The following is a 26,387-nucleotide window of genomic DNA, read 5'->3' as shown; positions in this document are numbered from 1 at the left end:
AGAATTCGTACCCCTTGACTTATTCCACATACAGCCTAAATTCGAAATTGATATAAAAAAAAAAAAAAAAAATCATCCTTCTACACACAATACCCCATAATGACAGTGAAAACATGTTTTTAGAAATGTTGGCAAATTTATTAAAGAAATATCTCATATGTATTCGCACCCGTGAGTCAATATTTTGTAGAAGCACCTTTGGCCGTGACTACAGCTTTCAGTCGACTTCGGTATGTCTGGATTTGGGGTATTTTCTCCCATTCTTCCTTGTAGATTTTCTCTAGCTTTGTTAAGTTAGATTGGTAGTGGTGGTGAACAGCCATCTTCAAGTCTTATCATAGGTTTTCACTGGGATTCCAGTCTGGGCGTTTTCACATTCTTGTTCTGAAGCAATTTCCAACGTGGCTTTGGCTGTATGCTTGCGGTCATTGTCCTGTTAGACTGGGGCGAAGATTTACATTCCAAGGTTATTTGTACTTTTTGATGCAGGTTCTCAAGGATTTGGCTCCATTCGTTGTTCCCTCTATCCTTACCAGACTCTCAGTCCCTCCTCACTGAAAAGCTGCCTACATGCTTCATGATAAGGATGGTGTTAGACGGGTGATGAGCGGTGCCTGGTTTCCTCCAGACATGGAGGGTACATTTTCTCATCAGACCACAGGATCTTTTACATTATATGATATCTGTCCGCTCTCTCATAAAACCCAGATTGGTATAGTATAGTAGAGCTCTCATCTCAGCCAAGGTACTCTGTAGTTCTGTCATTGGGTTCTTGGACACCTCCCTGACCAAGGTCCTTCTTGCCCGTTTGGTCGGACGGCCAGCTCTAGACAGGGCATGATCAAAGGAAATTGGATGCACCTGAGCTCAATTTGGAGTTTCATAGCAAAGTGGTGTGAATATTTGTATAAATGAGATTACATTTTCATTTAGTTTCATTTTCAATAAATTAGCTAAAATGAAAATGGTTTCACTTTGTTGTTATGGGGTATTTGTGTATAGATGGGTGAGAAAATCAATATAATCAGGCTGTAACACAACAAAATGTGGAATAAGTCAAGGGGTATGAATACTTTCTGAAGGAACTGTATATTAGTAGGTCCAACAAGCAGGAATATGATGTAAACGCTGCAATCATATTGTCTTCCTCTGTCTCTCTCCTCGACAGATTCGCTACATATCTCAGACACAAGTGTTGCCGGGGGAGCAACTGCTAAACGCGGGGACCAAGACATCCCGCTTCTTCTGCAAAGAGTCCGACTCGCCTTATGCTGCCTGGAGACTGAAGGTAACATTGACACTCTCTGATTCCTGAACATGAGCATCCTAGACCAGGGCTAGGCAACTACACTGAACAAAAATATATAAACATCAACATGTGATGTGTCCCATGTTTCCTGAGCTGAAATAAAACGTCCCAGAAATGTTCCTTACGCACATAAGCTTATTTCACTCAAATGTTGTGCACAAATTTATGGAGCATTTCTCCTTTGAAAAGATAATCCATCCACCTGACAGGTGTGGCATATCAAGAAGCTGATTAAGCAGCATGATCATTACACAGGTGCACCTTGTGCTGGGGACAATAAAAGGCCACTCTAAAATGTGCAGTTTTGTCACACAACACAATGCCACAGAGTTTTGAGGGAGCATGCAATTGGCATGCTGACTGCAGGAATGTCCATTAGAGCTGTTGCTTTAAAATTGAATGTTAATTTCTCTACCATAAGCTGCCTCCAATGTTGTTTTAGAGAATTTGGCAGTACGTCCAACTGGCCTCACAATCGCAGACCATGTATGGCATCGTGTGGGCGAGTGTTTGCTGATGTCAATGTTGTTAAGAGTGCCCCATGGTGGTGGTGGGGTTATGGTATGGGCAGGCATAAGCTAAGGACAATGAACACAATTGCATTTTATCCAAGTCAATTTGAATGCAGAGATACCGTGGCGATCTTGAGGCCCATTGTCAGTGCCATTCATCCGCCGCCATCACCTCATGTTTCAGCATGATAATGCACAGCCCCGTGTCGCAAGGATCTGTACACAATTCCTGGAAGCTGAAAATGTTCGTTCTTCCGTGGCCTGCATACTCACGACATGCTACCCATTGAGCACATTTGGGATGCTCTGGATCGACGTGTATGACAGCGTGTTCCAGTTCCCGCCAATATCCAGCAACTTTGCCAGCCATTGAAGTGGGGTGGGACAACATGCCACAAATACTGACTGGTTTTCTGATCCACACCCCTACCTTTTTATGTTACCTGTGACCAACGGATGCGTATCTGTTTTTCCAGTCATGTGAACTCCATAGATTAGGGCCTAATTAATTTGATTTCGATTGACTAATTTCTTTATATGAACTGTAACTCTTTGAAATTGTTGCATGTTACGTTTTTTTATATTTTTGTTCAATATAGATTAAGCCGCGGGATGATTTTTGTCATAGCAGATGGTAGGGGGGCCGGGACATAATTGTAATAATTTTGAGTACTGCAAATGGGCCACAACTAAGCCAAAAAATGTATTGTATTTGATTACATTGAGACACGATCACATATGTATTTTATTTGTGGGAATACTTGAACAGATTTCCTGATATATATATATATATTTTTTTCGCTCACTGGCCAAAAACCGAACCGCATGTTGCCGACCCCTGTCATAAACCATCAACAGACCCAGTTCTGAGTACGCTAGGTAGAATTCTAGAGAATGCATGTTCACAATTGAAGACCCCTCACATTTTCTGTTTCTGCAGACGACAGAGGAGCATGAGACTGAGACGGGGATGAAATCCAAAGAGGCCAGGAAGTACATTTTTAGCAGTCTGGATGACATAGCACATGTGAGTACAGAACTTTGCTTAAATGTGTCAGATGATCACATCATTCAAATTACGAATTTGCGTACAGGTAAATTATGATTTGTGAAAACGACCATATGATACAGTAGTGTGACAAGTGAATACCTGTGTATTTTGATACATAGTAGCTAAAGATGTTGGTTTTGCCGCCTTAGGTGAATCTGGTGCTGAATATGGAGGGCAGTGACTCGCTGGCAGAGAAGGCAGACCGGATGGAGTTTGTGGGCCTTCTGAAGACCATGTTGCTGATTGATGCTGAGAATAGGCTCGCTCCCTCAGATGCCCTCAACCATCCCTTTGTCACCATGCAGCACCTTCTTGACTTCCCCCACAGCAATCAGTAAGTCTAACCTAGGGCTAAACGATGACATAACAAACCAACAAAAGCTCTTCCATGCTCTACCAAGAAATTAACTACAAACTGATTACAGATGGACACGGATCAGATGTAGGCTGCAATGTTCCATGAATGCACTCTGCCCGATCGTCCATCTCACCCGTTCTCCTCCCTTTTCTCCAGTGTTCAATCGTGTTTCCACATCATGGATGCCTGTCAATCACGTCCCAACACTTACGATACACTCAACCGCAACAAAGCGCCGTTCCACAGACCCTCAACCAACTCAGCTGGACTGCCAATGGCCTTCAGTAAGATGGGATCGGTTCACTCCCAGGTAATCTATTCATCACAATTACAAGAAGCTTAATGTATGGTCTGAATGGATGTAAACTGGAAATCTATGTTACATTTATGGTTGGGGTAAATAGACTTCTTATTTAACCAATATTGCCACCTACAGGATTATTGGTGCTATTGAATTGCTATTAATATTTACCTTTAATGGTACTGCTGTCTCTCACACTTCAGTGTCTGAAGTAAATAATGAAAAGAAAAGTTGATTAAACTTAACCCCCCCCATCCCCCCCCAAGCAGGCTTTGACGCAGTCTGCTCCCTCTGGGATGCATCCTGGGATGCTGCAGACTGGAAATGGTCAGTTTGGGTGTAACGACTCCTTTCAGCCAGCCCTCATCCTTTGCCCCCCAACCATGCAAGGTATGGATCGCCTCAAATTAGCACACAGTCAAGTCATTTCATGAAAGATACAATATTAATGCTGGATTTACAGTGGCCATGTCGATCAAAGTTCAAATCCAATACTAGGCTATGCTTGTTGTTTTTGTAGGTAACCCAAACCAGTCAGGATATGCAGTTCGGATGGAGAGCACGATACCAATGGTGAACCAAGCCCCTCCCATACAGCCTTTGCAGATGCGACCTGGAGTTATGGCACAGGTGAGACTGGCTCACATTGGGGATATTTGTATACAGGGGTCAGATGCCACACTGTACTTAGTTGAGGTCCTTGACTAATGCTAGTCGGAGGTAACACTTTCAAGTGAGGCGGTTCAGGAGTTTGCCGCTTCCCTTACCGCATCTTAAAGGTTTATGGCGTGCTAATGAGTCCTGTCTTTGTTCTTTGCAGCAACCGTGGCCAAGTAGAGGCCAGCAAATCCTGGTACCAGCCTGGCAGCAAGTGGCTCCTCCTACCACCGCTATGGCTTCTGATACTGTGGCTGGACCACAGAGGCTCAGTGACTGGGGGTGAGTTAGTTTACCATAGAAGATATTACCTTTTTAACACTTCACTTGCCCCTTTGTACTGTGGAGATAAAACGTGTATATAATGTTGTTGTTTTGCCTTTTTAAAGGAAAGTACGGCAACACAGCAATCATTACACCAACATGATGCAGCCTATTCTAACCAACCAAATGACCATGTCCGGTCCACAACCAATCAACATTGGCATTGCACACGTGGTGTGGCCACAGCCGCACGCCAACAAGAGGAACCAGCCCAGTCAGAACAGGTGAGATTTCCTTCTTCAGCCCAACGCTTCTCCTCTATGTTCCAGTTAGATAGTGTCCATGGCAAATCAATGCTGTTGAATTGACCCGAGTTCATTGTTTCTGGCTTGATAAATTATTGATTTTGCATCATCATGATAATGGGGCTGTTGACACTTTGCTTCTTGAAAGTCTAATATTTTTATCTTGACTGTTTTTGGACTATAATGGACTAATAAAAAAAGTATAAATGTATAGTTTTGAGTGGATTTTCCCTTTTAGTGAGTGTACTACTAAAGCATAGTCATATTGTTCTTACATAAACAATAGTCAATGTACGGATAAACAACTTTTACTCTACTACCTATTAGGAGCATGAACTACTCACACAACAACAGGGACATCCAGATCTCAATGTGCCGATCTCCAAAGATGTCCGACCGTGTTAGTAACACAGGAGGAGGCGATTCGTCCCATCGGGAGAGGCCTGTGGAGGTTCAGCAGGAAAGGCATGAAGAAGTGAGCTGCTGTAAGGCAGTGGAGGACGAGCGGATAGATATGTCCCACCAGCAGCGAGAGTCTGTGGTCATCGATGACCTACCCAGCCCCACCCTCAGCGTAATCAGTATCAGCAGTGACACGGATGGGGAGGAGGATTCTTCCTGCAGGTGCAAAGGCGGCTCTGACTGCGAGGCTTGTAAGGGCTCTCTGAACATGGAGAGGGTGTGCTCCCTCAGCAGCCCAGACAGCACCCTCAGCACCAGCTCCTCTGCCTCGGTGCAGTCCAGCCCGTCCCCCTGCAAGAGGCCCAACAGGTACTGCCAAACTGCACAACTTTTGATAACTTGCCTGAGGGGCAAAAGTCTTGATCATCAGTGGCACACCTGGGCATTTAGTTGTTCTGTTAGCTATTCTGTTATTGATTGTGTTTGTCTGTTTTCAGCATGTCTGAGGACGATGGTCATGGGAGCGGCTGCGAGACGGTAGACGGTTCCCCCGCCTCGGACTCCAGCCAGAGCCACAGCCCCTACCTGGAGAGCCGCTACCTAGGCAACCACAACCATCAGTCCCTGGGTATGACGACGCGTGGCATGGACCCCGAGAACGAGCCCAGCAAGCTCCCAGTGAGAACCATGGTGGTGCCCCCTATGAGGGTGGTGCAGAACAACAACAACATGGACCAGCACACAGCCAGAACGGGTCAGTTTCTATTTGGAGAATTTCAAGTCAAAATTGTTTCAGTATTAACAGTAAGAATAGGCCTATACAGTAATCTTTTGTTTCAGTTTTGTGTAATGCAAAGGCCTGGATAAACTGATCTCTGAACTGATAAAAGTTAGTTTATGGAATTTCTTTCCTCAATGAGTTTGAGCCAATTAGTTGTGTTGTGACAAGGTAGGGGTGGTATACAGAAGATAGCCCTATTTGGTAAAATACCAAGTCCATTTTATGGAAAGAACAGCTCAAATAAGCAAAGAGAAACAACAGTCCGTCATTACTTTAAGACATGAAGGTCAGTCAATCTGGAAAATTTCAAGAACTTTGAAAGATTCTTCGAGTGCAGTTGAAAAAACCCATCAAGCACTATGATGAAACTGGCTCATGAGGACCGCCACAGGAATGGAAGACCCAGAGTTACCTCTGCTGCAGAGGATAAGTTCATTAGAATTACCAGCCTCAGAAATTGTAGCCCAAATAAATGCTTCAGGGTTCAAGTAACAGACACATCTCAACATCAACTGTTCAGAGGAGACTGTGTGAATCAGGCCTTCATGGTCGAATTGCTGCAAAGAACCCACTACTAAAGGAAACCAATAAGAAGACGAGACTTGCTTTAGCCAAGAAACACGATTTAATGTACATTAGATCGGTGGAAATCTGTCCTTTGGCCTGATGTATCCAAATTTGATATTTTTGGTTCCAAGCGCTGTGTCTTTGTGAGACGCAGAGTAGGTGAACGGATGATCTCTGCATGTGTGAGTCCCACCGTGAAGCATGGAGGAGGTGTGATGGTTTAGGGGTGCTTTGCTGGTGACACTGTTGGTGATTTGTTTAGAATTCAATAAGAAATTTCTGAATGGTTAGTCCTCGGGGTTTTGCCTGCTACATAAGTTCTGTGACATGACTCACAGACATGATTCAAACCGTTTTAGAAACTTCAGAGTGTTTTCTATCCAAATCTACTAATATATGCATATCTTGTATTCTGGGGATGAGTAGAAGGAATTTGAAATTGGGCACGCTATTTATCCAAAAGTGAAAATGCTGCCCCTATCCTAGAGAAGTTAAGACACTGGTAATGCCACAATCCAGACATGATGAACCTCAAACCATCCATCTGCACTGTCAGATGTTCTTGAATTTTCATATACAGCGCATAATGGCAGGGTTTTTTCTGCCACCTACATCCAAGCAGTATAAAATAAATACATGTTTTTTTGGGGGGGCGGTAAGTCAAAGATAATGGACTTATATATTTTGTAATAATATAATCTTTGAGAACTAACAATCACTAAAATAATGGCTAGGCAGTCAGAGAATAGAAAATTGAGAAAACAGTCAATTTTTAGCAGTATTTATTTTGTTTGAGCAAAAGAACACCGCATGGCAAAATTCATGGAATTGCAGAAAATTTGCTTTAAAACTGAATATACTGCCAAATTCCACCTTCTAAAACAACATTGGAGGTGGCTTATGGTATAGAAATTTACATAAAATTCTATGACAACAGCTCTGTTGGACAATCCTGCAATCATCGTGGCAATTGCACACTCCCTCAACTTGAGACATCTGTGGCATTGTGTTGTGTGACAAAACTGCACATTTTAGAGTGGCCTCTTATTGCCCACAGCACAAGGTGCACCTGTGTAATGATCCTGCTGTTTAATCAGCTTCTTGATATGCCACACCTGTCAGGTGGATGGATTATCTTGGCCAAGGAGAAATGCTCACTAACAGGGATGTACACAAGTTTGTGCACAAAATTTGAGAGAAAGAAGCTTTTGGTGCATATGGAAAGGATCTTTTTTTCCTGGATCTTTTATTTCAGTTAATGAAAAATGGGACCAACACTTGTTGCGCTTAGATTTTTGTTCAGTATATATTTTTGTGCACATTTAACCCCTTTTTTGGGGTAGGCACAAAACTACCTTCATACTTCCATAATTTTTAAAAAACTGGTACCAGTTACCTTCAGACGAGTCCCATTGCACTTGTGTTCATGAGTCTCCCCTTTCCATAGAGTGGTCATAATATTCTGTAGGTTAAAACGTGCGGACGCTACAGGGGCAAATCGATAGATTTTTTCCCCGCCTTGTCGGCTTGGGTATTCGAACCAGCGACCTGTCGTTTACCGGCCCTACTCTTTTAACTGCTAAGCTACCTGCCGTCCTTAGCCCTGAAATCGAATCCATGTGCCATCTGCTGATCGTAAGCCTCAGACCTGGTGCCAAATAGAGATCCTCTCTAGTGGGCCATGCGGATGAAACCGAGATGAATACTCTTACTAATGGGCTTCATTACCACTAGCAAGGAGGAGCAATTCTATTTCTGTCGCCCGAAGTTTCTCTCTCTGTGTTTATTTCAGCAAGACATGCTCTCGTTTCCAGTGGGTCCTTATTGGTGTTGTTTTACCCTGTTATATTAAAATACTTATTTTATCTGTTAGTCTTACCGATCCCTTTTCTGATTTCTCTTGCAGTCTTCGAAATCTCGTGCCAGTCCAAAGGGCGTTGCGCCCCCGGACGACTGAACCACCACTCCGCACCTCTCCATCCCCGGCAGCAACAGAAGATGACCGCATTCCAGCAGCAGCCCCTGGGCTTTGGCCAGGTCAGTCCCCCCCTTCTTACTGGTCTCTTCCAAGTTTTGACATTCAAATCTAATTCTACCGGCATCATTTTACTTTGTTAACATTTGAGTAATTTAGCAGGTGCTCTTATCTAGAACGACTTAGTTTGTAGTGGTGTCTAACGGTTTCTCTCTCTCCTCTGCCCACCCTCAGGTCCAGCATTACAGCTCCTGCAACAAGGAGTGGAACGGAAACTATGGGCAGCACCGGCGACCACACGCTTACATCCCTCCCACGGTGCACAGCCACGCTTTCACCCTCCCCCACAGCAGCCCCACCCACAACTCGGGACACCACCCCCAGGCCGCTCTACTCTCCTACCCTCCCTCGGCGCCCGTCGCCCACCTTCTGGCCTCGCCCTGTGCCCAGCGGCCCGTCCTGCAGCCCACCTACGGCATTGTCCACCAGGTGACCATGGGTATCAACCACCGGCTGCTGCCCTCGCCCACCATCCACCACCAGGGCCAGTACAAACCCCTCTTTCCACCACACTCCTACATCGCCTCGCCCGCCTATACAGGTTTTCCCCTCAGCCCCACCAAACTCAACCAGTACCCTTACATCTGAGAACCAGCCACCCAGGGCCATGGGCCAGCAGAGGCAGCCAGCAGTGACAACTACAACCAAGGCCTTCATCTGTCATCTCTCAAGTTATGACAGATAAAGAATCCCCTTTGACTTTTACAAATTATGTTGGTTGATGGTGATGATAATAGAATTGAAACCGTTAGCTTTAAAAATATATATAATAGTTATAAACACATCATGGAAAAGAATGAATGAATCAGTGAATGATTAAGAAATTCTCACTTTTAATGTGTTTTTGCACATTTGCTCTGCTTTGTCATTTGGATCGAATGGTTCTCTCTATGAAATGGGTCAAATGGAGGGGGTTAGAGGTTGTTTTCTCAACCCCCCCTTTTCCTGTTTTTCCTGTATTGCCTTCTATCTAGCACGTGTGCTAATCACATCACTCGTTAAGCCATCCCAGTCTCCAGTGCTTGGACAGCAGAAGTTTGTCTCCGTTCGTTTGTTGGTTCATTGTGGTGTAAAGGTGTTACTGTGTTTGCTAATGTCCTCTGTGTTTTCAGTGTGATACTGTCAGTGGTCTGAAAAGGTTGTTCCACGCGCTGCATGACGTCGCATGGGCAAAATAACTTAGTCGAGTCGTTGACAGATGCTTAGATGTCACTCTTTATATGTGTACTGTGAGACTTGCTGCATCGTAACTTGTTCCCACACCTACTAGTGCCTTAAATATATGAGGTTGTTAATGTTACTTATCGCACGTCTATATATATAAAATGTACTGGACTGCAGCACTTGAAGATCATTTTTACTCTGATATGCTTATCAGATAATCAAATAAGTCATGCTTATTTGGCCTCACTGTATATTTGAGTAGTTGGGCTTCTTTTACCAGAGGACGCCGGCATGCTTTGCTGTGGCAAATGTTTATTTGGTTTGGACTTTTCCCAAATGAACTAATGTACATAAAACACAATTTGAATGATTTTAATATTTGATAATCAATTTCTAGTCACTTAGTACTTATTTACTAACAGTATTGACATTGTTTTTTTGAAATTGCAGTACAATCTAGATATTAGGCGCTGGTTTGCTGTGTTATGGTTTTTTACAGCCTTTTTCTTAGATTAATACTGATGTGAGGCATAATGTTGACTATCGACAAACATGCAAATAGTTGGTTGGTTCTTAGTACAGTATGATCTCATTATCTTCAGAACACCTATACAGTGTTTGATATACCCATCTATCAACCTACAGTATAATTGCTGGACTATGTAGTGCTTGACAAGGTGTATTGGTTGAGTGCAATTTGCTTTCATTGTTCCATTTAAAGATTTGTCGTTGTCAACTGCTTAGTGCTTATTTTCTACATTCCGTCAGGGAGGAAATATATTTTTGTGTGAATTTTGTTTTTAAGTGCTTGCATTAGGTTTTTGTCTTTCCTTACTTTCAAATGAAAATGCTCTTTCAGCACCAAAGACTAATTCATATCCTAAGCAAGGTAGCTACTCTTTCTTTTTCCGTTGACCTCAAGTATTCTGGAGTCATCGAGATGAAATATATTTTTTAAAGGTTTGAGGTTTTATTTTCAGCATTTTGGGCAAGTTGTATGATATTATGTATTGAATGTATCCTAGATAAGCTGCTAGCTATGTACTGATTGCCACATCAAAATGATTAACTTAGTTCTTACTCTGCGTTCTTACTTTTGTATAGTTTTAATTACCATATAATAGAGGTGGATTTTATTTTAGTATAGAGTATACTTAATGGCATTAAGACTTGTTAGTGCCTCTGTATATTTGCTTTGACGTTTTGAAGTGCGATTGTATCTACTGTATTGCAAGTAATGGAATTTAGCGTTTTTTTTGTTGGGTTTTATATTTTATTTTTTGTGTGCGCATATAGCATCAGTATTTTATCTTATTAATTATAGGTTGGGTTCATCATTGCATACAGTAATTGATGTGTTGACGATTTTGTGTTGAGTTTTAGTTATTATTCTGTTAACACGCTCAAGAGCCTATATCTTACTCACATTATCATTGACAGATCTGTATTACCATGCAGATATATTTACTGCAACACATCTATTTGGTCCTTATCTAAACATTGGGCTACAGAGAGGCCTTCACACGCGTACTATTTGTTATGAAATGCATCGGTAAGCACTTGTTCAAATTGATTGAACTCTCAATATGCTCATCAGGTTCGGTATAAAGCAAAATCCCACTCAGTTTTCATGAAATTCCTGTGCTCTGTGGACTTTGACTCTATGATTTTTTTTCTTAGGCATTTATTTTAAGCCTAAAAAAAATTTCTAAGCCCACTTTTTGTATCTAAAGTGGATTGAGACAGATTTTCTACAGATTATTCTGACCTTTTCATAGTTGATTGACTGAGGCATATGGGTGGGATTTTTCTTAAATCTTTAATCCAAACAAGGGGGATGATGACTGATCTTATTCGCTTTCAAATCTTGCTACTCCTTTTGTAGTCTTTCATTACATTGTGGACTGAGAGATTGTTTACTCACTAGCTCCACAACCCCAGACACACACGGATGCATTTTTCTCATTCTGACTGTCTACAACCTAGTGCCTTTTCAGATTTGTGGTGATAGCTCCCTTACCCCTAGGCAGTCCCCTCTCCTGCAGAGTGGTGGCAGTAGAGTCAGACGTGGATGCTCCTCAACAGAATAGAGTATTACACATCCAAGTGGCAGGATGTTAGGATTAAGCAGCCTCGTGTTTTTTCAGGACTTCTGCAGCCTGTCTCCAAATCCAAATATGTTTTACATGTTTGCCATCAAGTGAGAAAGCATTCTGCTTTTGGACTCGTGTACAGTATAGTAGAGCTGACAAATACAATGCATTCTTCTCTCTGAGAAGCTCTTATGGGTGCTGGCTTCTATCTTCAGATCACTCGACCCCAATGCGCAACCTTAACCATATGGTCTGAATCCATAAAGCTTTTCTACAGAATATAAAAATACAATGTTATTCTTAGTCAGGGAATATTTTTTTACACTCTTCACCCAAGACGCAGTTTCTCTCTTATTGGACATGCAGAAATGCAAAGCTTTACATACAATGTGAATGTATATGTGGAGTTGAGCATATGTTGGTTTGCAGACTTGACAAAATGTTATTTTTTTGTTTTTGTTTGATGGCTACAGAGAATTCTATTCTGTGTATATGATAAACATCCATATAGCAGCCTTAGTTTTGATGAATCACTTGTTGGTATTTGCTTTAACATCCCACGTAAATATTAGGTCCAAAGTTGTCACATATACTGCAACTGTATTGTTTTATGACTTCCTATATGATTCATTCAGGGTCTTTTGTGTTGTCCAGTATTCTACTGTATTAACCTTCCAATCCTTACCACTTTGTTTGATTGCTTTGGATCTTTTTTGCAGTAATTTCACCTGTTAGCAGAAGTTGTATTTCACTTCAATTTATTGGATAATATACGGTATCTAAACAACACAGCATATAGACTTGATTGGAACTGTTACTGGTTTAATGTGTAGTTTTTGTGGCTTTATGATTTTGTTTGCTTTTGATTTTATGCTACACTAGTTTGCCATGTAGCAAATGCACTGTGCAATATATATACATTATGAGGACTGGGACAATTTATTATTTTGGATGTAATGTCTTTTACAGTTTGCGGTCGTATTTCTCTCTAGTTCTCAGTGATTTCAATGTGACCAAGCCTTATGTACTTTGTCACAAAAAGCGGGTTTTCCTGGTGAATATTGGCGAGTGTCAAATTAAGAATTGGTGTACTATTGTCAAGATTCACTTTGAATAAAAAAAAAATGATATTGCTTCAGCCATCTTGTTTGTCACTGTGTTACTCCAGTTTTGCACAAGGTATTTGCTTTGCTAACTTGTATTTTACAGTTTGTCCAATTTCAGATGCAGTACAATACAGTAGATGAAACGGGTCGAAGCCAATAGCACCACCCTGTGCAAGCAGAGTAGAAAAGCACTACCTGTAATGTTGATTGCATTGACCACGTACAGTATAGGGCATGCTACATCACTATGATTTACATGACACAATGTTCCTCAGCTGATGCCTGGAGTGTTCTAAATAATAGCAGACATGTTAATATAAGCTGTCATTTTGAAACCAGGCCAATTTTTTTTTAAATGACATGTAGCTTATGCAATGCTGTTCACAACCCAGATCTCAAATGTCTCATCACTTATGTATGCGATACCATTGGCCCGCCCTGGCTGCCCCCTGGTGACAACCTGTCCTTTTGAAGCCTAATTTTAATTCATGAAAATCAAATTGGTGATAGAATTAGCTTTTTCCAGTTGGTTTAGTATTGATTACTTATTAGTTTGGTTTGCCATCTATACCCACAAGCGGTCGTCTCACTGAGAATGCAAATATTTTTAGCAGTCAATGCTGGCGTCACTGGCGTGAAATGACTGGTTTGAAAGTAAATATTCTGACGGTGTAGTATGATTTCTCAGTTCGTTTTTTCAATGGGAGACGTTTGTTTCGTCAGAATGATTGAATTCACTACTATGGATATGAGTGCATCTTTAATTTTTCGCAGAGAATAGCTTATTACGCGCTAGCAGGTCGACGTGGTGCATGGAGTGTGCCCTACAGACGCATTACACACAAGTGTCAATGCTGCCGTTTTGTGTCAACCTCGGGGAGAGACGGGCTTACGCAGAACCGCTCATTGTCCGCAGTGAAGGATTGATCAAATGTATTTTACAAGATTAAGACTGTTAGATGTATCAAGGATAAACAAATGGCTTCAAAACATGCGTATAACAGCCTCGATGATTTGATCGCCAGCGGAATAAACAATGCTCGCGCGCTTGGTTCGATTGAATGGATAGGTATGGGGATGGGATCCACCTTATGTTTACAGAAAAACGGAAAAACACTGGGGCTGGATCGAATGTGGACTAAATGTATTTTATCCGTTGGAATGGTTTTGCTTTTAATGCCGTCGGTCCTAGCTGCTGATGGTAAGACTTATTTGGTTGATGACAACCTGTTCGAGTAATATTTTTCTTGATTTTGGTTGGACAAACTAATTGGTCTTCATTGAGATGTTGGGCTGTATTATTATAGACCCGTACCCCAAATTGGTTGCTCTTCAGGTTGGTGGAACTCTTCGTACCCTGTCCCTATATTATGACTATCAGCTCACACACGGGGATAATGACCGTGGAGAAAGTAGCCACCTTCTAGTTATTTTTGTCGATGTAGGAAATGTATTACAGCAATCTAGAAGACAACAAAAAAAGCGCCACTTGCAATGTAGCCTTTGTGGAGGGCACTTTACAAATCCACATAATTTGTTATATTCAAAAAATTTGGGTAGTAGTGGTTTATTGTGCGTAAATGATGACATTGCGCCTATTTTTGCATGATCTAAATGTCCCACTAGCCGTGTTGTCTGTCGCAGACACATTCAAGCTATTGAACGTCCCTAAATCAATATGAATGTTGATTTTCTATAATGCAGCCTCCCAGACACTGTCTTTCGAATTAGTAAAATAACCGCTGGAGTGGCCTTTGTGCCTGGGGTTGCATGCCTGTGTGCAGTCAATACTGCAACGTGCGCGCGCCGCAGAAGCGCGCTTTTGATAATATCCATACTAACTTACTTGATCGACAGTGTTGGCAACATTTGTGGAGGTTATTCACAATATATAAGAAAAAAAGAACACAACTCGTGAAACGTTCATACTCATTATTTATAAAGCTGTCATAAGAAGCAAAAACTAGCCACTAGCCTAAATTGGGTTTAGTTTTTTATTTTCCTCTCTGATTTGTACCTGGTGTTTATTAGCCTATAATTTAACCATAGGTAGTTGTTTTCATCTCGTTGTTCCTTCAAGTAGGAAAAACAGCTCATGAATTAGCCATGGGCTTGACCTATACACTTTCAAGTCCTCTCAGATTGCCATAATATACCCCTATTCCTCCATTCATAAAACAATATTGGAATTTGGCGTTTGGCTGTGGTCCAGGGCGGGCTAGATCCACGTACCATTTTTAGAATGAGGTGTTTTTTCTGTATTTCCTGAAGGATGGGGGGGTTGAGCTGTTCCTTTGAGTCAACATGGAGCTCACTGTGCCTTGTTGCCATGGGAACTGATCTGTCTAATGCTTTTTTTTCTGACTGGGAAATATATAGCCTGCCCTATAGCATCTGAATAACCAGTACACGCTCCAATTTGTGTCTGCTTTTAGACAATAGTTTAAGATTGATTTAAAATGATTAGAAGTGCTGTGTGAATCGAATAGTACGTGCAAACAAAATGCTTCTTTGTGTAAATTATGGAAGATAGGATTTCACACTGCTCGACAGCATCAACAGGCATTTTGGAGATACAGTACAGTGCATGCCTAGGCCTATAAGCCTTTCTTCACAAGAAAACACTGAATTTTGTGCTCCATTTTCTTTCCAGTGTTGTTCTACCATTACACACAACTAGACCTTTCACATTTCTTTAACCATGATGTCCATGATGTGGTCATGTCTTGCTGCTGTATCAGTATTGGTGTGGAAAAATGGGCAGCACACTGGTCTTGGAGCAGGCTGCTGAAACAACCAGTAACCCACTACTAGTTTAGTGGTGGTAATCCAATGAAAAGCCAGTGTATTTATTGCAGAGTATATAATGACAGCTGCTGCTGGTCGCAAGGCAATGAATTCCCAATAATATTTAATCTGTCTTCATCAATTGCACTGATCAATTATGCTAACCAGGACTCGCATTCTGCTGATTTAGTCTTTCATAGTGTTTCTGATTTTTATGCATGCTGCTCCAATGGGATTTCTTTAAAAATATATATATGTGTTGATACCAATCATAGGAAACAGCATGGCACAGTTTGGTCGATTTTTTAGGTTTCAAATCATACAATTTGACATGTCAGAGGATGAAAAATAAAAAGGTAGAGATAGACTATAGAACCCCTTTCCAATTGCTCAGTGGTGTCCTTGATGAAGAATGTGTAGCTCAAATGATGGCGGGAAAATGTGGGCCTCTGTTATGTGTCCTGCTTGCTAGCTCCTTATACCAGAGTTTCCCAAACTCGGTCCTGGAACCCCCTGGGTGCACATTTTGTTTTTTGTTCTACCACTACACAGCTGATTCAAATAATCAAAGCTTGATGATGAGTTGGTTATTTGAGTCTGCTATGTAGCGCTAGGGCAAAAACCAAACCGTGCACCCGGGGGGGCGTGCAGGACCGAGTTTGGGAAACACTGGCTTTATTCAACCCCATAATAAGATGCCCACAATTTGGATTAATAGTTGGGTTGCTTGGATACCTAGTGTTTTCTAATAGATCCGCCTCAAACATGGCCTGTACAGCACCTTGCCCCATGCACTCTGCTGTGCTTCATTAGGGTGATTGCCTGTGCTGTGAAAGTTAATTATGCATTGCTAGAGCCCCTCTCACTGTGTCAGATCTTAAATAGATATTTCCCTTGTACATTAAATACATTATGCATGACAAGCCTCTACAAATCATGTGGTTGGGATGAGCTTGTTGGCTAATTTGATTTCTAATCCCAATTAGGTATAGTAGTTATTTCCCGATCTATGGGGAATTCTATATCGTGTTCTGAACATGAGAGTATGTTCAAAACACAGTTTGTGTTTTTGTTGTTGTAATGAAGTGTAATCCTTGATGCAGAAGATGTAATTATATATGCACAATATCATGTATTCGTGGGTAATACATGTTATTACATAAATACATGTTAGTATATTATACTGTGTGTGCGTATGTGTGTTTTCCAAATGTCTGTACTTTGGAGTCTGCACAGCAGCTACAAGTCCAGCTACTGTGTCCCCTTTTTAAAAGCTGTAATTCTGAGAGCCATGTAATCTGTATCTGACAAGCTTAGACGTCCCCAGAGATTGTCCATATTCATAGACACAGTGTTTTGTCATTTCTTTCCTTGGGGAATAGCGTTGACCCCAAAACCAACACATTAGGTAACAGATTTTTCAGTAAAAATCACAGCCAGTGAATGCTCTTGACTTGCATGAACATTTCATCAAGTCCCTCAAGATTGAATGAAGAATGGATGTATGTCTCCGTCTCCTTGAGCATCTCTGAACTCCCAATGTATTAGAGCGCCCTCTCGTCATCGCTCACAGTGACGGCTGTGTGACGGCCTTAATAGATGCTGCCTGCTATGTAGCAGCAGTCTTCACTTTGTGTTGGCCTGGGAGGCTTCAGTACCGACTAAAGAGAGAAACACAAAGAGAAGGGCTGTCTGGCTGGCCTCACCTTTGACCTGAGCAGATCAGCAGGTCAAACTCAAAGAAACTGAAAGAGGAACAGAAAAGTAACTGCTTTGATTCATTTCGGCACTGACATACAGAAGCTCTGTGTGGTGATTTATTTGGCACAGCTTAAATATATGGCTGTAAAGGTATTTGGAATTTGCATGTACATTTTCTTGTGCTGTATACCCTGAAGGTAAAGCGAATGAAACCTGGTTGGCACAACCCCAATGAGTTTGGAATCTGAGAAATATTATTCCCTACAACTTTAACGTCCGTTTAGAGCCCACTTGCTGTATCCTCAACTGGCGGAGAGCTGCAAAGATCCTTCTCACTGTGTGTTGTATGACTGTGTCTATTATATAACGGGAAAGGACAGCCAACTGAGTCCTGGCCTTCTAATGAATACTATATGCAATGGAATCAGAGCCAGTTAACAAATGTGTTTCCTAAGAGGGGTTGGAAAGTCAGGGGATCATGTGGTGGCCTCTGTTAGGTTAATGCTTCTGATTCCCAGAAACGATGATGAAATCGCTTCTAATGCTCACACCATATGTACCTGCAAGTCTCCCACTACAGTAGGTTATGAATCAGGGTCCTTTGTAGCTCATTTGGTAGAGCATGGCGCTTGTAACGCCAGGTTAGTGGGTTCGATTCCCGGGACCACCTGTATGTAAAATGTATGCACGCATGACTGTAAGTCGCTTTGGATAGAAGTGTCTGCTAAATGGCTTATATTATTATGTATTGTTCCAGGGTAGGGGACAAGAAAGGGCAAAGCATGGCTAGTGGTTCCTCATTGGACAAGTGGCGTCACGTGGTCCTGCAGCAGTTTTGGCATTTGTTATGAAAAATCAATGCATACTATCATGTTAAAAGTCTTATCAATTGAAGTGCTTCTGCTTCCCTGGGATAGGCTGTTGCTAGGGGCTTTTATGATTTACTGTCTGTGTTTGGCCATTTGAGTCAATAGGAATTCATAATCAAAAATATGGTTTGTGTACATGCCTGCCAGTGTACTGTGTGTGTGTGTGTGTGTGTGTGTGTGTGTGTGTGTGTGTGTGTGTGTGTGTGTGTGTGTGTGTGTGTGTGTGTGTGTGTGTGTGTGTGTGTGTGTGTGTGCGTGCGTGTGTGTGTGTGTGCGTGCGTGCGTGCGCGCGTGCGTGTGTGCGCGCATTGTCACTTAGCTACAAAAGTTCAGGTGGCTTACTTTTCTAATTTCGCTCTACCCTCAGTGCCAGTTCTGTCAGTTGATCATACTGTAGTGAAATAACTGTGAATTCCTCACACGATATCTGAATTTGAGAGAAGCTATAAGAAATGTTTTTGACACCTTTAAAAAAAAATATCCGGACTGAAAAAATATTCTTAATATACAAATTGGTCTTATAGAAGGCTAGTGTAAGGAAATCAGTTTTAAAACAGGCATGTTGTATTGAATTGTTTAAATTACATATATTTGTTTATGAAAATGTTTTATTTCTGTATGATCAGTAATGTGTTTGCCAACACCAATCATGTCACTATCTTGTTTTGTCAAAAGGCCGTACGTTGCTTCTGATATTATTTGGAAATTAAGTGGATTGTCTTTAGTGTTGGTCTTATATTTATGATTGAGTCTTACTCACGTGGACATGATATTGTCTGTCTGAGGATCAGTAGGCTACAAAGAACAATTCAACAAGAACTAATGCAGAGTGAAACTAACTTTCCCAGTGTCTATGTCTTACTTCTGGTACCCTGAGGTCGGTTTCGACTCCTCAGCTATGAGAAAGAAAATTCTCGCTGCTCCTTTGCAGGGTCGTACTGGAGGAGCAAGACACTCATTCACTTTGAATAGGGTTGTGATTGCCTGCTGCATCCCTGGGACTTGAAGCTTGAAGCATCTGTTTCTTAGTATGCACTGAGGTGAAGGAATCTCACATGCTCTCTCTTGCAGGAGCTTAGAAAGCTCTCAATATTTCAGTCCCTGGCTGCTGTGATGCTAACCAAAGGAGAAGGCTGCAGAGCCAGACTGAGCCCGATTCAGAATACAAAAACGAACCAGGCCTGCTGAAATCCATGCTCCATCCATCTTTGTCGCCATTCGTTATCACTGTCCCGCAAGCCATCAGGTTTGTTGTAGAAAGCCAGTGTGGCAGGATCAGGATATGTTTGTTTGCCAAGGTGGATTTAGGGCGATGTACTGTAATGCTGTTTGCTGTGTCCCCTTCTGTGTTGCTTTTCATGAGCTACAGTGCTAGACTAGAGCTCTCCCAGCAGTGTCCCCTCCAAATCAAAGGCATGCAGTAGAAAAAGTCAAAGGAGCCTCTCTCCTCAGTGCAGCTCACTTAGTGGATTCTTCATTGCTGCCTGCCTGATCACCATATGGCCAGATTGTCAACTGCATCATTTCCACTCTCTCAGTATGTCCTTACGTGACCAATTTTAAAATTGTCGTGGCTCAGAATGTCTCACTCTGTTTTTGCTAGACTGCCTTGACATACCCCGAGCCGGAAATGGTCACATGATTGTCTTGTCTAGTCACATGGGACCATGTAATGCCTACACAGATGAGCTGCTATCCATCTGCATCATTGACATAACAACCTAGTTTTGTTTATCACATTTGGAAAGCATTCTTCATGTGTGTGCAATGTGCTAGTTACCTTGTTTATTCCTCCAATGAAATACATTTCCAGGCTCTTTAACACCAAATCATTTTAGTTTTTGGTTGGAAGTTTAACAAGTAGGCTTATTCGTTGTTGTTTTTTTGCGATCTTGTGTTATAACACAGTTGTACTAAGCTAAAACTTATAACTTATATTCTTCAAGAATCTATGGGTATTTTTGTCACAGCCTGAATTTTAAATTGATTAAATTTTGATTTTTTGGTCACTGGCCTAAACACAATTTTCAATGCCTCGCAAGGTTGGGTACCTATCGTTAGATGGGTAAAAAATAAAAAGCAGACATTGAATATCCCTTTGAGCATGGTGAAGTTATTAATGTTATTAATTTAACTTTGAATGGTGTATCAATACACCCAGTCACTACACAAATACAGGTGTCCTTCCTAACTCAGTTGCCGAGGGGGAAAGATACCCCACAGGGATTTGGTGACTTTAAAACAGTTACAGAGTTTAATGGCTGAAAACTGAGAATGGATCAACAACATTGTAATTACTCCACAATGCGAACCTAATTGACAGATGGAAAAGAAGGAAGCCTGTACAGAATAAAAATGTTCCAAAACATGCATCTTGTTTGCAACAAGGAACTAAAGTAATACTGCAAAAAAATAACATTTGTCCTGAACACAAAGCACAAAGCGTTATGTTTGGGGTAAATCCAATACAAAACATTACTGAGTACCATTCTCCATATTTTATTTTCAAGCATAGTGGTGGCTGCATTATGTTATGGGTATGCTTGTAATCAATCGTTAAGGACCAAGGAGTTTTTCAGGGTAAAAACTAAACGGAATGGAGCTAAGCACAGTCAAAGTCCTAGAAGAAAACCTGGTTCAGTCTGCTTTCCACCAGACACTGGGAGATTAATTCAACTTTCAGTAGGACAATAACCTAAAAACACAAAGCCAAATCTACAGTGGTTGCTTACCAAGAAGACAGTGAATGTTCCTGAGTGGCTGAGTTACAGTTTATATTTGCAGTAAATCTACTTGAGAATATATAGCTAGACCTGAAAATAGTTGCGTGGCGATGATCAACAACCAATTTGACACAGCTTGAAGAATTTTTCAAAGAATAATGGGCAAATGATGCAGAATCCAGGTGTGGAAAGCTCTTGGAGACTTACCCAGAAAGACTCACAGCTTTACATTTCTAAAAACATGTTTTCACTTTGTCATTTTGAGGGATTGTGTGTAGATGGATGAGAGAACAAAATATTTAATCCATTTTGAATTCAGGCTGTAACACAACAAAATGTGTAATACGTCAAGGGGTATGAATACCTGCTGAAGGCACCGTATCAAATCAAATCAAATTTTATTGGTCACATACACATGTTTAGCAGATGTTATTGCGGGTGTAGTGAAATACTTGTGTTTCTAGCACCAACAGAGCAGTAATATCTAACAAGTAATGACTAACAATTTCACAACAATGCCCACAATACACACAAATCTAAAGTAAAGGTATGGAATTAAGCATATATGAATATTTGTACGAGCAATGTCAGAGCGGCATAGACTAAAATACAGTAGAATAGAATAGAGTATAGACACATGAGATGAGTAATGCAAAATGTGTAAACATTATTAAAGTGGCCAGTGATTTCAAGTCTATGAAATCACTGGCCACTTTAATCAATCATTAATTGTTTGGGAAATATTGCAGGCAGTAGCATATATTGCAGACTGTGGCTTTAAGTGTGTGATAACTGAAGAGCCAGAGTATGTCCATCATATTCTCCCAGGACCCAGGAGTGTGATCACTGCAATATGGGTCATACACACAGGGCCTGGGCTCCAACAAGAGATCAAACCGAATTTGGCACTTAGTTTATTCTGCAGCTGAATCTTTTTTCACAGCTGTCTTTAGCAGCGTGTGTGCAGCACTGTCACTGTCACTGTCACTGTCACAACATCACATCATAGGCTTTTTTTCAACTTTCGAAAAAAAAGTATAATACTCTCCTTAATCATAAGCTGTGCAAAACTCAGGCTCTGATTTTACTTTAGGTTGGCATTTCCATGAGTTAGTGTGCTGTAGGCTTTACTGTCATAACTTAATACCTTGCTCCTATCGTAAGAATAATTGGTGTGCGTTTTCTTTCAAGTGTGAAATGGAGAACAAAAATATCTATCTTCAGATCGTCATTTATGGTAATGTCTTACCTGGGAGACAGTGGCACTAGCTTACGATTTTTTTGTGTGTGCATGCAATTACAGTAGCCTAGGTTGTTTGCTTTGATTCTACTGATTAGTGATATTTAATGACTACTAGTAACAATACTATTGAATTACTGTGAATAGAATTCCATTGACTCAGATGGAACAACAGCCTTTTGGTATTTGGTGTTTTATTAGGATCCTCATTAGCTGTTGCAAAAGCAGCAGCTAACCTTCCTGGGGTCCACACAAAACATGAAACATAATACAGAATGACATAATACAGAACATCAATAGACAAGAACAGCTCAAGGACAGAACTACATACCATTTTTTTTAAAGGCACACGTAGCCTACATATCAATACATACACACAAACTATCTAGGTCAAATAGGGGAGAGGCGTTGTGCCGTGAGGTGTTGCTTTATCTGTTTTTTGAAACCAGGTTTGCTGTTTATCTGAGCAATATGAGATGGAAGCAAGTTCCATGCAATAAGGGCTCTATATAATACTGTACGTTTTCATGAATTTGTTCTGGATTTGGGGACTATGAAAAGACCCCTGGTGGCATGTCCCAACTTGTAAGTCGCTCTGGATAAGAGCGTCTGCTAAATGACTTAAATGTAAATGTATGTCTGGTGGGATAAGTGTGTGTGTCAGAGCTTTGTGTAAGTTGACTAGGCAAACAATTTGGGATTTTCAACACCTTAATGTTTCTTAATAAAAGAAGAAGTGATGCAGTCAGTCTTTCCTCAACTCTTAGCCAAGAGAGACTGGCATGCATAGTATTTATATCAGCCCTCTGATTACAATTAAGAGCAAAACGTGCCGCTCTGTTCTGGGCCAGCTGCAGCTTAACTAGGTCTTTCCTTGCCACACTGGACCATACGACTGGACAATAATCAAGATTAGACAAAACTAGAGCATGCAGAACTTGCTTTTTGAGTGTGGTGTCAAAAAAGCAGAGCATCTCTTTATTGCGGCTAGACCTCTCCCCACCTCCCCATCTTTAAAAGGCAATGTTGTTGCTATGCTGTGACAGAAGATGCATGCTGAGCTGCAGTGTGACCATGCTTAGCAGGTGTCTGTGCAGTACCACTCAGGGTAAATAGGTGCCATATTCTGTTGTGTTTGACAAACAAAACAGTGATATATCAGCTGAACTTTCATATCGCTTAGAGCTCAAATCTGCAAGCCCTGCTGTCACTGCATGCTGAACGCACTCTGTCCATACTTGATGATTCCCTTTTCTTATCTGCCTTATCTTCAAATGAGATGACATACAGTGGCAAGAAAAAGTATGTGAACCCTTTGGAAATACCTGGATTTCTGCATAAATTGGTCATAGAATTTTATCTGATCTTCATCTAGGTCACAACAATAGACAAACAGTCTGCTTAAACTAATAACAGCAAAGCAGCCCCAAACCATGATGCTCCCTCCACCATTTACATTTACATTTAAGTCATTTAGCAGACGCTCTTATCCAGAGCGACTTACAATACTTTACATCATACTTTACAGTTGGGATGAGGTTTTGATGTTGGTGTGCTGTGCCTTTTTTTCTCCACACATAGTGTTGTGTGTTCCTTTCAAACAATTCAACTGTATTTTGCCAGTAGCTCTGTGGAATATCCAGGTGCACTTTTGCAAACTTCAGACGTGCAGCAATGGTTTATTTGGACAGCAATGGCAGTGGTAGCAATGGCAGTGGTAGCCATGCTGGTTAAGTGTGCCTTGAATTATAAATAAATCACAAACAGTGTCATCAGCAAAGCACCCCTCCACCTCCATGTTTATGATGGGACTCACACATGCGGAGATCATCCGTTCACCCACACTGTGTCTCACCGTGTCTCTCAAATTTGGACTCCAGACCAAAGACACATTTCCACCGGTCTAATGTCCATTGCTCGTGTTTCTTGGCCCAAGCAAGTATCTTCTTCTTATTGGTGTTCTTTAGTAGTTGTTTCTTTGCAGCAATTCGACCATGAAGGCCTGATTCACACAGTCTCCTCTGAACAGTTGATGTTGAGATATGTCTGTTACTTGACCCCTGTGAAGCATTTATTTGGGTTGCAATTGCTTTAGTTTTATTTATTTTTATTTCACCATTATTTAACCAGGTAGGCCAGTTGAGAACAAGTTCTCATTGACAACTGCGACCTGGCCAAGATAAAGCAAAGCAGTGCGACAAAAACAACATCATAGAGTTACACATAAACAAACGTACAGTCAATAACACAATAGAAAAGAAAAATAGAAAAATCTATGTACAGTGTGTGCAAATGTAGAAGAGTAGGGAGGTTTCTGAGGCTGGTAACTTTAATGAACTTATTCTCTGCAGCAGAGGCAACTCTGGGTCTACCATTCCTATGGCGGTCTTCATGAGAGCCAGTTTCATCATAGTGCTTGATGGTTTTTGCGACGGCACTTGAAGAAACTTTAAAAGTTCTTGAAATGTTCCATATTGACTGCCCTTCATGTCTTAAAGTGATGATGGACTGTCGTTTCTCTTTCTTTTTTGCGCTGTTCTTGCCATAATATGTGCTTGGTCTTTTACCAAATAGTGCTATCTTCTGTATATCCCACCTACCTTCTCACAACACAACTGATTGGCTCAAAAGCATTAAGAAGGAAAGAAATTCCACAAATGATCTTTTAACAAGGTACACCTGTTAATTGAAATGCATTCCAGGTGAGTACCTCATGAAGCTGGTTGAGAGAATGCCAAGAGTGTGCAAAGCTGTCATCAAGGCAAAGGGTGGCTATTTGAAGAATCTCAAATATAAAATATATTTGGATTTGTTTAACACTTTTTTGGTTACTACATGATTCCATATGTGTAATTTCATAGTTTTGATGTCTTCACTATTATTCCACAATATAGAAATTAGTAAAAATAAAGAAAAACCCTTGAATGAGTAGGTGTTCTAAAATGTTGGACCGGTAGTGTACTTTTTGTTGCCACTGTAGCTGTGATAAAACATAGCTTAGGGAGTCTTAGGTTCGTGCAGTTTTGCTAAGTACAATAAAATGTGATACCTATTTTTGTATTTTTCATATTCACATTTCCTGTGTTTTGCGTGTGGAATAAATTGCTCTAATCATCCTTTTCAAGGTTAATTGTTGCATTTGGGTCCTGTAGTCTTCCTGAAAAGTACTGTAGAAGTGTAACTTACTCTCTAGATCCAATATTCAACCCAGAGAGACAGATGGACACTATGAATAGTTTCAGGAACTGTGTATCTGTACATCCTGTTGGAAAGGTGTCACTCCATGGAAAGCACACCACACTGTCGCAATGGGTTTAATTTCAGTTGGACACTTCCCAAAGGCCCCCTCCTCACCACCTGTGCCTTGGATGGTGGTGCACTGTGTTTCTCCATGCTTCCCTCTTTCCTGCCCCAACGGCTCACTGCTTTGAATGGGCAGAGGTTCTTCATGAATCCCAGGACGGCTGGAGCTGCCATGTGTTGTCATAGGAGCCCAATGGAGGAGCTTTGGTGTCTACTGCCATGGCTCAGCCTCTCAGTGATCTCTCAGTGCTTCTGAGGGAGGGCCCTTATGTTGCACCCTGTTAGAGCAGGTGGCTTTCTGTGGGGGTATAGGATAGATACAGGAGAGGTCTTCAGTGTGTCCTGTCTTGAAGACACCAAATACTGTCACACTCTCACTGCTGAGGCTATAGGGTCTTTTAGGATAAATATCTAATGATCATGTTTGCTATAAAGAACGTACAAACTCGTTGTCATATATATATTCATGTAGGGCTTTAAATGATTGGTTCATCTGAGCTTTTTGTAGGATTAAGCGCTGCTAGTTCCTGCTAGACTCATTGTTTGAGATGAACAGTCCAGTAGGTAGTGTTAATGGAAAACGGTGGGCTTGCATCCTGGGGATGTAAGCACAGGCCTGGTTGTACTGTACAAAGCCAGCCTGGTTCGGAAATCCTTCCTTTTAATTAAACAATCCTCCAATGAATAGATTTAGAGTGTGGGGGAAGCATGTGCTCGGTATGGAAGTACAAATGCGCTCTGGAGGTTTGCCAGCATTTAATCGTCTCCCTTATAGAAGGCAATAAACCCTGCTAGCTGCCCATTCCTCATCGTTCACTTGTACCGAGGAAAGATGTCTTTGAAAACACCACCACCGTAT

The 26,387-nt window shown here is 41.3% G+C and overlaps 2 protein-coding genes across 9 annotated transcripts in view; both read left to right on the top strand.

Annotated features, from left to right (window-relative positions):
* Positions 1-12,937, top strand: part of LOC139540022 (homeodomain-interacting protein kinase 3-like) — a 51,187-nt gene extending 38,250 nt beyond the window's left edge. The window contains exons 4-15 of one of the 2 annotated variants that reach the window (XM_071343517.1): positions 1,169-1,288; positions 2,762-2,848; positions 3,022-3,206; positions 3,387-3,540; positions 3,798-3,921; positions 4,052-4,161; positions 4,352-4,470; positions 4,578-4,736; positions 5,085-5,528; positions 5,657-5,913; positions 8,414-8,544; positions 8,717-12,937. In XM_071343517.1, coding sequence (XP_071199618.1) covers positions 1,169-1,288; positions 2,762-2,848; positions 3,022-3,206; positions 3,387-3,540; positions 3,798-3,921; positions 4,052-4,161; positions 4,352-4,470; positions 4,578-4,736; positions 5,085-5,528; positions 5,657-5,913; positions 8,414-8,544; positions 8,717-9,130 — 2,304 coding nt within the window. In that variant the 3' untranslated portion in view covers positions 9,131-12,937. The remainder of the gene's footprint in view (positions 1-1,168; positions 1,289-2,761; positions 2,849-3,021; positions 3,207-3,386; positions 3,541-3,797; positions 3,922-4,051; positions 4,162-4,351; positions 4,471-4,577; positions 4,737-5,084; positions 5,529-5,656; positions 5,914-8,413; positions 8,545-8,716) is intronic. The other variant, XM_071343518.1, reaches the window with a different exon arrangement.
* Positions 12,938-13,396: 459 nt separating this feature from the next.
* Positions 13,397-26,387, top strand: part of LOC139540021 (UPF0606 protein KIAA1549L-like) — a 43,809-nt gene continuing 30,818 nt past the window's right edge. For 4 of the 7 annotated variants that reach the window (XM_071343516.1, XM_071343512.1, XM_071343511.1 and 1 more), the window contains exon 1: positions 13,398-14,106. In XM_071343516.1, coding sequence (XP_071199617.1) covers positions 13,884-14,106 — 223 coding nt within the window. In that variant the 5' untranslated portion in view covers positions 13,398-13,883. Of the gene's footprint in view, positions 14,107-26,387 lie in introns of all 7 variants that reach the window. The other 3 variants (XM_071343513.1, XM_071343514.1, XM_071343515.1) reach the window with 1 other exon arrangement.

This window comes from Salvelinus alpinus, chromosome 15 (genome assembly GCF_045679555.1).
Source record: "Salvelinus alpinus chromosome 15, SLU_Salpinus.1, whole genome shotgun sequence".
Lineage (NCBI taxonomy): Eukaryota > Metazoa > Chordata > Actinopteri > Salmoniformes > Salmonidae > Salvelinus > Salvelinus alpinus.
Note: the sequence above shows the minus strand (reverse complement) of the source record. Positions and strands in the feature narration are given on the sequence as shown.